The sequence below is a fragment of the Mesoplodon mirus genome (assembly GCF_964341445.2).
Source record: "Mesoplodon mirus genome assembly, chromosome: 4".
NCBI classification, from domain to species: domain Eukaryota; kingdom Metazoa; phylum Chordata; class Mammalia; order Artiodactyla; family Ziphiidae; genus Mesoplodon; species Mesoplodon mirus.
In genome coordinates, this window is record NC_138979.1 from 112,116,097 (window position 1) to 112,128,773 (window position 12,677).

The window sequence follows — 12,677 nt, forward strand, 5'->3', positions numbered from 1 at the left end:
TTTTATCTCTGGATTAAGACTTACTTTAATATACCTAATGTATAGTACTTCATATAATTTATTCATGTCATTTTCTATAGGACACTGTAATTAATTCAGTGACATCAATATTGACCTCATACAGACAAAGGGTGAAAGCTGGGTTTTCTTGTGTACCAGATACAAAACATGTGCTGAAGAGTTATCACATACAACAGTTATAAGAGATCAACTTTAAGGATGACTCCAGTTTACAGTAGTTGCTTCACACGGTTCTCCCTCAAGACTTGGATGTCACCCAGTGTTGCCAGGTTTGTGCAAATGCCACCGCTGGCTGGCCTGACTACCTCCTTTTGCCAGCCCCACTTTTGCCTGTTTTACTGCTGCCACTGCTAGATTTGCCAGATGATTTTGAAGAGAAGAGTCTTGTCATGAACTCGGAAACATCGGGCAATTCATGATTGGAATTCAGCATATTCATTGACTGCTCCATCTCCTGTGGGAAGACAAAGCACAGTGGTATGAAAGGCACGCGTCATTTAACAACTAACACTTCCCTTAAGGAAGGAGGAGAGAAATAGAACAGGTAAAAGGTACTGGTTCTGAGCAATGATGTAATGTCATACCCAATAGCATTTCAGAAACCATGTTTCATGCCTCCTTTATATCACTAAGCATTTCAATCCTTAGTAAATGTCCGACAAGTGTTGCCTGGGGTTTGATTCAGCTTATGTTTTTATAAAGGGCATTTTCTCGGATAATGGACATATGTGATCATATTCCTGCCACCTTATTTTGTTTTTCCAATCAGAATGCTTTCTTATTGTTTTAACAAGTGTTTTCTTAAACTCATGCTTTTTCTAGATGCATATAACCAGAATATCAATCTTTAACCATGTATCAAGGTATCAGAAAAGTCTGGAAGGTAACTGTAATATTTCCAAGACTTGATTCCTAAGGGCCTTAGTAGTAAATCTATGAATACTGTATGACTTGGGTGACCTCAGTTACAGCATCTAAAGCAAGCAACATCAATGTTAAAATGTTACAAACAGTCACTGGCAGGACCTAAGGACACGGCACTTTTATTTTGAGGTTCTTGTCCTCCCCCTTACTGAGCCAACAATCTATAAAGTACTGTTCCATTTTTGACAATATTAGTGTAATGTCTGCTTCATTTGAATTATATGTGACATTCCAAAAGTGAACTTAAAATTGTATTAGTTCGGACATGAAAAAAAATAGCAAATACTCTATTATCTATTGTTTAAAATTGAATTTTTTGTTCAATTATTAGCTTGGACTTTCTCCCCAAATGTAGAATATATACATGAGTTTTCAGGCAGAAAGCACCTTTACAAATACAGCCAGGAAAAGAAACATTATGTTAACATGCCCTAGTCATCAAGAATTAAATGTTTATTTTAAATATAACAGGTCTTGAGTCCCCGCAAAAATATATCATCAACTCTTATTTTTGAACCTGTTCAATTCTGAAGCTCTTGAATGAACAACTTTTTACACTGCTTACTATATGCAAAGCATTTTACAAGAAATGAATTTTTAATCCCATGTGACTTCTAATGTTTCCTTCTACTGATACCACAGAGAGTTAACTGCCTTAACAGATACAAGGATATAGGATGTACACTTTCTAACCAACACTGAGGCAAAGATGCCAAAATTTAGCAATAAAACATTTTGAAACATCATAAAGCTTTCTTTTTTCATGAAGCTTTTTCTGCCATTCCAGCTTGGGATAAGTGTCTTACCTTCTACAGAACTTAATCACCTAGTACCTCAGCAAACATTTTTTATTTATGTATATCTTATTTTTCCATTTAAACCCACACATGCGCACATACACACTCACACAATCCTCTGATGGCAAGAAGAGTGCTTTATAAATCCATTCTACTTCCTACATTTAACTGGACTATGAGCTTGTTGACAACAGGGATGACATATAATCCATTTTTGTATCGCCTGTATCCAGAACCTAAAAATTGATTAATAAATGTTTATTCAGTGATGAATAAAGTGTAAATACATATATATTAAATACAGTAGAAAAACCTGGAATTCAGGAGATATTTGTTGATGGTTTTTGGGTGGAAGAATAGATAATTTTTTTTTTTTTAATTCTGAAGATTTTATACGGAAGCAAATATTTAAAAGAGACAAAGTGGTGGCACTAAAAATTTGAAGCATCTTACTTGGCAACTCCTCTCCCCTTTGCCAAACAGTATGATCTTGTGGTAGAGAGTTTGAAAACCACTATTCTATTTTTCTCCCTTGGTCTATCCGAATTTCTTCTGTGTGTCTGAACACATAAACTAAATGTGTACTCTGAAGAGTTTTGTAAAGTAAAGATAGATTATAAGAAGCTACCATTTTGCAAAATATTTGGATTAGGTATACCAGAATTATTATGCTTTTCAACTATTAAACAAGCGAGGTGCAAAGAGGTAAGTACTAAGCAGAATGTTTTAACTATATGAAGAGACCCAGGCTTTTATCAGGCAGAACCAACTGAATTTATCTGGTCCAGTGGAAACAATTAATTAAATGTCAGGAACATAATACTGTATCAACACAACCTGTAGATGAACTTGGCTTGGTAATTAGGATAAAGCTGAACAAACCCAAGCCATTCATCCACAACGGACAGACCAGGCATCAGAACATGGCTCAGTCATCTTACCCGCCTCATGTCAGGATCACTTGTGTTGACCACTTTGGGCAGAAGCACAAATATCAATAATGGAAGAACCATCATCATAACCTGTGAAAGAAAAAAATTCAGAAAATGTTTTTCCTACTTAACTGTAGAACAAAATCTGCACTTAACAACCAATGATGGAATTAAATATTGTAAACAGAATAAAACTAGCAGCCACCACTTCAATTCTACTGAACGAGCCCTGGTGACAGCAAGGTGCTCCTCGGTATCTGACTGTTGTCATATAAGAGTCTTACCTATAAGTGTGTGGACTTTATATAGACAGCTTGCTTCACATCGGTGCTTCCTATCATTTTGCAGAGTTTAGAGTTTTATCTAACACAAATAGTTTGCAAACTGAACTATTCATTCACTTTCTTCAGTCTGCAGTCTGGCATTGAGATTGGTGATCCTAATGGCCAGGTGGATCCACAAGTCTTTCCAGATGACTTGTGGTTCTTAGAGAAAACACCACATCCCCCCTCTAATGTACAATATACCACTAGGCAACTACTATAGCAGACAAGTTTTAAAAAATGACCTAGGAGCTTCTACCACTGCATATGTTCCCATGGGATTTCAGAAATGAGAACATGGAAGATATTTCTCAATTAGCTTTGGAGTCTCATCGCTAACTTCGCCCATCCACTCTACCCTCCTGCCTCTTTATGCCTAACTGCAGATTCCAGGTACTAATTTATTCCTCTCAAAGGATGTACAGCCTGAAACATCCTTATTTGTGTTCTAAATAGCTATCAGCAAGAAATATGATCAACATCTAGATAATTCTAAGGTAATAATTCAACTTTCAAAAACAGCAAAGAAAAAAAGCCAAGCTGTTTCTAAATATGCTATTAGTATTTTATATTAGTGGATACCATAAAATCGTTTCATGAAAATACCAAGTACTTAAATTACTACAGAATAACTTCTCTGTTCATAACACATTAAAAAAAAAGATTTTGTAAAAACCTTACTTGTGCCATCAAGAGGGGAAATTTATTAAATGACGGCACATTCATCAATGGACTAACATTCAGGTAGTATGAAGGATGAGATAGCTCCATGTGTGACTTACCATATACTCTTATTCTATTTAAATTTTAAACATAAGTACTTAACTAATTTCTGCTGCACATTTCAATGTCAAATCTACTGTGCCATTCTCACTACTATCTTTTTCATTATGTATTCCCAAAGCTACTATTTTCATGAAATTCATGAACTGTTCACAGTAATCCTTTGATCCAACAATCTAGCTTTCCTTTCACAGGGGTTAGAATTTTTCAACTGCCTGGAAGCAAATTACAGATTAGTAAAGATACTTTATTGTAGCCTGATACATACCATTGGGTTCATCAGAAAGTCTGTCCAGCCCCAAGATTCCCTTTTAATAAAGTAAGAAGGTGGGCCTGAAGATTTCATTTGGAGAGGATAGGGCAGTCTGACCACTTCTGATGTTTTGATGTAATTCACATATCTCGCTCTGATAAAGCAACATGAAAAAAGCATCAGTAATCCTATTAAAAGCATTACTAGTTAAAAGAAATGCTTATATTAGCAATGCCTTATAATTACCTTTAGCTTTTTCCAAAATGCTTTGGCATCTGAACTTTTGATCTTGAAAATCTGATCAAAGTAGCTTTATCTGTATGTCTAAAATACTTAGCAAAATGTAGGGGGAGAACACTAGATTTGGAATCAAGAGACCTAGTTTCTAGCTATAGCTCTGTTATTACCTTGGCCTGTGGTCTTAAGTACTTAACTTTTCTGGTTATATCAGAAGTTCTCCTGGAATTCTTCTAGCTCTAAAGCTCTTTGATTCTATTTAATAATAAATTAATTTTGTTATAAATATACAAAAATGCTGGAATTTTTTTGATTGTCTGAAACATGCATTGTTGAGTACACCTAATTTTATTTATTTATTTATTTATTTTTTGCTGTACGCGGGCCTCTCACTGCTGTGGCCTCTCCCGTTGCGGAGCACAGGCTCCGGACACACAGGCTCCGCGGCCATGGCTCGCGGGCCCAGCCGCTCCGCGGCATGTGGGATCTTCCGGGATCGGGGCACGAACCCGTGTCCCCTGCATCGGCAGGCGGACTCTCAACCACTGCGCCACCAGGGAAGCCCGAGTACACCTAATTTTAAAGGGTATTTTGCAAGAAAAACCTAATGATTTAAGAAAGTCCTGCAACAGTGCCATAGGTAACATTACATTTTTACCAGACATGCCAGTAATTTTAATCACCCATGTACAGACATATTCCAGTTTACTTTTTGAAAATTGCCTCCCCTATTTTTTCTATCATTTCCTTCTGGAACTTCTATTAGACACATGTTAGACCTTTTCTTTCTTTACTCCACCTCCACATCTTGTTAAATTCTCACTTTCACAGTGTCCTTTCCTTTATCTGTATTGCTTTCTGGGTAATTTTTCTGATCTGTCTTCCAGCTCATCAAACCTGTTCAGTTGCTTAGTACGTCCACTGAGTTTTGTATTCCAAAGCATATACTGAGTGTAAAAGTTCAATTTTATTCTTTTTTCAAATATCTATGGCTTATTTTGGTATTACGGTAAAAGCATTTCTTTTATTTGTTTAAAGCATTTTAAATATACTTTAAACAATTTTGTAGTCTATATCCAATAAGCCTACTATCTAGAGTTCTCAGAGGTCTGATTCATCTGCTGACTCCATGTACATTGTTTTCTTGGGTATTTTATAAGTTAAGTAGACTTTATTTTTGCATGGGACTGGACAGAGAGTTATGCATTTGTCTCTGCCAGGAGTGGGGGATTATGACCAGGGGCCATCTTATTAATTGTTCAGATTGCAAGTTTCTGGATCATGCAAGAATAAATTCATACCCAAATTTCAATGAGGGTGTGACTATCAATTTTCAGGATAGATTTTTCCCTCCAAAAGCCAGGGCCAGGTTGGGAATCTGATCTTTTGGATTTCAGGCCAAGGGTCAAAGGGGGAACCAAGTCTTAGATCTAATTCTGACCCCAAGCATGCCCAAGGCTTGCCTCCCACCTACACACTGCTAATAAAATCCAAGGCTTTTGGTGAGAGAATAACAAAAACCCCAGGTAGGAAAGTAGTTTACAGTTTATCCTCTGAAGATTTCCCTTACTTTTTTGGGAGCTATACATTTAAAAGGAAATGTTTATCATGCTTTACCCAGCATTTCTAAAATTTTTCATTCTGACAAAATGTCAGAAATATAAGTCTCACATATATCTGAAACTAACTTATGCATGCTTACAAAATATTGGTCAAAATATTGGTCAAGAATATTAGTATCTTATATGGATCCCTCTTTGTTCTCTACTCTGTTCTCCCCAATTATTAAAATGATAAGGGCCTTGTTTTTTTACCTATGCTTCAGGCATCCAATCACCAGGAATGGATCTGAGAACATGAATCCAACTGCTGCAACCAGTCCTTAAATACTAAAGCAGGAAGTACTCTTTACCCAAAGTGAAAAAGCAAATAAAACTTTATATTTAGAAAAATATTTCTAATTGCTTAGACTACTTTACTCAAAATTCAAAGTAAAAAGAATAAATAAAAATAAATTTTAATAAATTTTAATCAACAAGTATCCCCCTTTAACAACTTTCATTCCCTCCAGTATTCAGTTTTGTTTTGTTTTTTTGCGGGGCCAGGCCACACGGCTTGTGGGATCTTAGTTCCCCAACCAGGGACTGAAGCCGGGCCCACAGCAATGAAAGTGCAGAGTCCTGACCACTGTACCCCAGGGAACTCCCAGTATTTTCAGTATTTTAAAAAAACTTTTAAACCTATATAAAGTTCATATGGTAAATCTACAAACCACCCCCATCTCCAAGCCTGCAATACTAAAATACATAAAAAGCCATGGTAAGGCCTTTACAGTTTAGATTTTAACATACTAGAGTTTTATACATATATTTAAAAAAACTTTTATGCCTCTAAAAAGACATGAGAAAGTCAATAGCTAATGTGGTTCAGTTACTTTGAAACAATCCATTTATTACATCAAAAATATTTATAAACATATTTGCAAGGTATTACCTTTAATTCATGCTCCACCTTGCTCTCAATAGCCAACAGCAAGAAATATTAGCATTTGGACAATATTCTAAGACTATTTAATTTCAAAAATAGAGGGGAAAGTAGTTTGTTTCTAAAGAACGTGTTTTTAGTAGCATCACAGTATTGGTTTCGTAATAATACCAAGAATTTAAATTACCACAGAATAACCATCTCTGTTCACTACACATCCTAAGAGGAAAAAGAACACTCTATCAACAGGAGCTGACTTCACTGGACTAATATGCAGCTGATATTAAAGGATGATGCAGCTCAATATATGACTCACTATTTTAATTATAGCATATTTACACATTACACTTTAAAAACTTTCAATGACCAAAAAAAAAAAACAAAGGAAGAGGGAAAGCATTTTAGGAGTAAACGCTAACTCAAATATAAATATTACAGTACTAACCGAACATCTCTCTTATGTCAGCTCAATTTGGGGTCTCTACAAATCAACCTAAATATGCTAGGCACATAACGAAAAGGTCAGTAGTAAAATACAGCTCCTCTAACCCCCAAATTATTTTTGCCTTTGCATGACCTCTTCTTTATTACTGCAACATGAAGTAATTCTTTGATAGCTCAAACAAAGAAGAGACATTACCATTTAAAACTGTTTGGTATTTGTCAATTACACCTCAATAAAGCAAGCAAGCAAGCAAGAAAACTGCTTCCTATACTTTCTGGTCAGATTAGACTAAAGAGAGCACTATTGGCATAAGACTAATAACAAATAAATAAATTGGGGTTATAAGAGCATAAGGCTGAATCTGAACACTGTGGACATCTACACAACTGATTCTAACTTCAAATGGGTTTGTGGTATTTCAGGATCAGAGCCTGAATTAGTACAAAATTCTTTTCACCTCGACTTCAAAGCATGTGTTCATCTACTTAGAACTTCTGAAACTTTCCTAGTCTTCTAGCCTCTAATACTGTACTTTTCTTTTTTTTATTATGATCCTCACTTTGAAGTAAACTCCATGATGTAATCTACCGTTTTCCAAAGAAATACTAAATTTCCATTGCACACTAAATGTTCCAGACAGGAAGAACTATAGAAATTTCTAGATCAACATACTATCAAATAGATACTAAGAGGTATCATCAAAATATCCCAATGACGAGTATTTTCAACTTAGAAAAGTTAAATTATTTCCAATTTTAATAATCATATTTCAATTAAAACTTTCACAGTGCTTTTGCTCCTATAGTAAGTAACCTTACCTCTTCTCTGTATAATCATATTAGGAGCTTAAAAATAAATATTAAGCCAGAGCAGGAGAAAGTTCAACTGTACAATATTATCAATGCTCAGATTAGAACAACATAAGGATGTTTTAAATATTTTAAGGAATACCTGTAGTTTAAATAGGAAACTTTCCAACCTTAACTATAAATTCTAAAAGGAATATATATAATGAGGTATTCAGTAGCCTAGCCTTTGGTAAAAATTAAATCAGTTGTTCTCACCTCATTTTGCCTTTTGAAGTGATATCTACTCGGACAGGATCAAACCTGTAAGCTGGAGAAATAACTTCCACTACATAAGATCCAGAAGGTATATCATGAACCACAAAACTCCCATCTGTCCTGGAACAATGAAATTATCATATTTAGTCACTTCTGATCAATAGCTTATTCTTTTCTTATGTTTTAAACCATCTGTTAACTCCCAAACCAACACCTCCCAAAATGACAGTCAGAGTAATTAGCAAAAAAAACTCCCAAATTGGCAAGAGTTGTCCCACATTTCAGCTTCCATAATTAACACTGCATGAGTTCTGAAAACGCCCCAGACCATTCCACAGAGACATAGAAAGTACTTCTATTCCTTCTGTGGAATAGAGATGACAGGTGACAGGAGCACAGGTCCAATTCTAAAGCCATGTCTTCATTCAAGGGAATGAATAATATATGTCATTCCTACAAGATTAGGGGTCCAATTTTGCAGATCCCCTCCAACAATTTCTTAATTAAAAATGGCCTTTTTTCCTAGTTTTAATTTGCATTTTGTTTTCTTTCCTTTTTTTCTTTTATATGGAAAAGGTAATTAAGTAGTTTGTTCCACTTGTTACAAATAGTTCCCATCTACTTTGGTTACTTCTTTTTGGGTATGTAGAAGTTTAAAATGTTTATGTAGTTAAAACCATCCACCTCTTCCTTACTGCTTTCTTCTAAACTTCTAGACTTAGAAAACCACCCCATCAAGAACTGATAATTTCATGTTCACAGACCAAAATTAATTTGTTTTGCTAATGAGAAACTGCCATTCTGAGGAAAAAGAAGTTTCTGTTTCAAGAGAACAAATGGTTCTAAAGGGACTGACTTTATCACAGAATTGCCAGTCTCACAATAATGTTAAAATAATGCTCCTTAAATCATTAGGCTCTTTCACAGTTAAAGGAATAGTTGATTCTGTCACATCAACAATGTTTACTAAAAAGTAAGAGGAAAAAGTTCCTTACTACTTCAAAGTACACACTAAACTGAAACAGAATCGAAGTGCAAACATCAAGTTAACTTACTCCTGAGCTGGATGTCTTCTATTTGCCCTTCAGATCATTCTCCACCCTTTCTCCCCACAGCAGGAAGAGAAGAAAATGAGCTTAGTATATTTTCCCCCCCACCCCCCCACGAGAGGCCCCTAACTGGCTTTGTCAAGGGACACAGCTCCTTTCAAGGCAGTTCTTTCCTCTTTTCTAGGTTCCAGTAACCTTTAGTTCCCCGCCTCCCTTCAGGCTTAGAGGTGACAATAGCCTTGAGGTTGTAAACTCTGGAGTACTGCATAATCTGGTTGTTTCCCTACACCATGACTACCCTGGTTAATCCTTTCATTAAACTCTCCTAGAATTATTCTAATTATTCAGTTTCTTGATGGGACCCTAACTTAATGAATTTCAAAACATTTTCCTAGGTCCAGAAGAAAGAGAATTAAGTTAATTCCAGCACAACACAAATAATAGCAGAACTAATGGCGTAAAGAAAAAGCAAATATATTCTTCCTCCTAAGGTAAATATTTTGCTTTAAAAGATAACATAGACATTGTATAACGAAATTTTAAAACTTGGCTTTTAAAAGGTACGCTACAATACAATGACCTTGTTGGACCCTGATTTGAAAGAACAATCACATAAAACTATTTCTAAGATAAGTGGGAAAACATAAAAATGGACTGGGTATTAGATGATATTATGGCATTATCATTTTTTTTGTCAAATCGATAATGGTACTGTGGGGTTTTTTTTTAAGTCCTTATCTTTCAGAGATACATAGTAGTGTTTTTACAAGTGAAATTATATTATGTTTAAGATCATCATATTTAAATATTCCAGAAAGAAATTAATGAGGTGCAGAGGATATATAAAATCAAACAGTAAATTGTCATGGGTTCCTAAGCTATTCTGTTTATTTTAGTGTATGTCTGTAATTTTCCATAAGAAAAAGTTCAAAAAATTACAGTATATAATCTTACGTATGCATAGCACATAATTTCAAAAAACTGAAAACTACCTAAATGCCCGCAAACAGAGGACTAGATAAATAAATTATGGTTTACATACACAGTGATGAGAGCAAGAAGTGGCATGGGAGTCCTCAGTTGAAACTCCCCTGATCTCCATTTAGCCAAGTCCCAAGCCACCTCCAATAAACACAGTCAAAATTGCATGTTACTTATGCATAACAGGTACAAGACAAATTACCTATCCCTCTTCCAAAAAGGTTGCCACCATAAGCTCTTCATATTAATTCTCAATTAACCTTTCTACATACAAATGAAACAACATGAAATGGTATCAGAAGCTGCTCACAAAATATTAAATGAAAAAAAGCAGGTTACAAAGCACTGTATATTGTATATTACTATTAAAAACGTAGGTCATATGATTCCAAAGAGATACAATAAAATGTTAAGGCTTGTTATCTCTACTTTGTTTATATTTTCTTCAATAAACATATCACATATACATTATTTTCAAATAAAAAAATGTTTATTTAAAAAACTGTATACTGCAGAAGAAAAAAGAGAGGTCAAATGGTTAATTATGGCTAATTTTCTAAAGCTTAATGAGAGTTTTACTATTAAAAGTTCATTTATTAGGGTAAAACTTAAAGAATGCCCTAATGCCAGATTTGTAATAACACACAGCACTTTAAAAATGACTGTAAGCTTGTCACTATTTATTAATCTGAAGTTGAAATTCTCATTCAAAGGCACCTGGATACTCTGAATATTTCCAAAACAGATTTAGAATTAAATGTCCACACTTAAATTGTCTGGTTTTCAGATACCACTTGCTGGTATACAAACCTACCAGAGAAACGCTTCCTTTTTACCAAATGAATTTTCAGTTCAAAGTTTCACTTTCCAAGCAGCAATTGAAAGATTTAAAACATTATACTTGTGCCTAGACATCTGAAAAGCAGGCTGCTGCAGAACTGGACTTGCTAATAAATCTACCACGTCTTTTAATATAGGCTCAAATCCTATTTCTACTAACAGCTAGAAAGGACAGAAGGGAGTAAGCAAGCACTGTGGAGTCTCACATAAATGACAATAGTGATGTCGCAAATCCCTCGATGAATTCAAGTGTAAAAAAGAACAAAATCCCACCTCCAGGCAAAAAAAGGTGCTTTGATTAGGGACTTCAGGGTCCATAATTTTAGAAGCAGCAACATTAGCCTCCCAGTCTGTGTCATCACTAGAGGCCCTGTGGGCTTTGAGAATTCCCACTTGCTTAGTATCTTTCTACACAATATGAAGCTACCAAAAGACTGAAATGAATGCAAAAAGGGGCCAGATTCCAGGGAAACGAGATGAGATGCAAAAGAAAGAATTCAGCAAAAGACAAATAAGGGGTCCATCTGTGCCCAGGGCCCAGGAGCGGTCGTCCCCATCCAGGGCCAAAATGGAGTTGAAGATAACCGACTCCACTGCTCCGGGCCTGGGACGAGCGCCAGCCATCCTCATTTCTGAGGTACGGGACCGGGAAGGGGAAAGCGTCGACTGCCTCGCAAGGTTCACCCTCGGACAGCGACGTCATCAGGTCTTGACACTCAGCTCCCCTATGGGGAATTCCCTTCCGGCTCCCAACCCAACCGCTTTCGCGATGCCCTCAGGATGCTCACTTAAGAAAGCCAACGTGCTCTTCTCCATCTACCAGCACTCGGGCCGCCGAGATCCAGTCCTGGGGCTTCACACCAGGAACAACCGCACGCCCCTCAATCTTGAAGCGATCTCCGATACTGACTCCACTCCCTCCTGACCCCTCGGAGGTAGCCCCAGACACCTCCGAGCTCTGGGCATCCCCTGAGAGCATCAGCAGAAGGAAGAAAAAGAAGCCCCACACAGCAGCCGCCATGACTGCAGCTCTCGGCGCTTAGGCTGGGAGCCCCGGAAGCCCTCCCCGTCTCTCGCCGTCGCCGTCTCCGCAGGCTGATGTCGTCATCCCTGCGCGCCGGGTTCGGGCACCAACTGTGGGCTCAAACCCGAGCGCAGGAGTCTTAGCTAATCCACTTGCGAGGCGGAAGTGTTGCGGCGACCTCCGCGCGCTCTGGGTTGGAGTGCGGTGTGAAGAGCGCCGCTTAAGGGGGCCGCTCACAAAGTGAAAGTGAGGTGTGTTGCTGTGGCCGCCGGGGGTGCTGAGGACCTCACGCGAGTGAAAGATAATTAAAACCGAGAGGAACGGGGATCTTAAGTAGCGTTTGCAAATGAGGCTCCGACTTAGGTAGAAACAAGTCCAGAAGAGAGCGTTTAAAAAGCTTCTAGAGGGCTTCCCTGGTGTCGCAGTGGTTGAGAGTCCGCCTGCCGATGCAGGGGACGGGTTCGTGTCCCGGTCCGGGAAGATCCCATATGCCGCGGAGCGGCTGGGTCCGTGAGCCATG

The 12,677-nt window shown here is 37.2% G+C and overlaps 1 protein-coding gene across 1 annotated transcript; it reads right to left on the bottom strand.

The window, feature by feature from the left end:
• EMC7 (ER membrane protein complex subunit 7) lies at positions 1-12,215 on the bottom strand. The gene is made up of 5 exons (XM_082618129.1): positions 11,922-12,215; positions 8,264-8,383; positions 4,049-4,187; positions 2,684-2,764; positions 1-475 (listed from the first exon to the last, which is right to left on the bottom strand). Exons 1-5 carry the CDS (start codon positions 12,152-12,154, stop codon positions 323-325), a joined length of 726 nt encoding a protein of 241 aa, XP_082474255.1. The 5' UTR covers positions 12,155-12,215; the 3' UTR covers positions 1-322.
• Positions 12,216-12,677: the final 462 nt, after the last annotated feature.

Excerpts from the sequence above, each read along its gene's own strand:
- EMC7 (XM_082618129.1), bottom strand. The coding sequence starts at position 12,154 with ATGGCGGCTGCTGTGTGGGGCTTCTTTTTCTTCCTTCTGCTGATGCTC. Across the intron at positions 8,384-11,921 it reads GAGCACGTTGGCTTTCTTAA|GACAGATGGGAGTTTTGTGG; the intron begins GTGAGCATCCTG and ends TCATTGTTCCAG. Across the intron at positions 2,765-4,048 it reads ACTTTCTGATGAACCCAATG|GTTATGATGATGGTTCTTCC; the intron begins GTATGTATCAGG and ends TTTCTTTCACAG.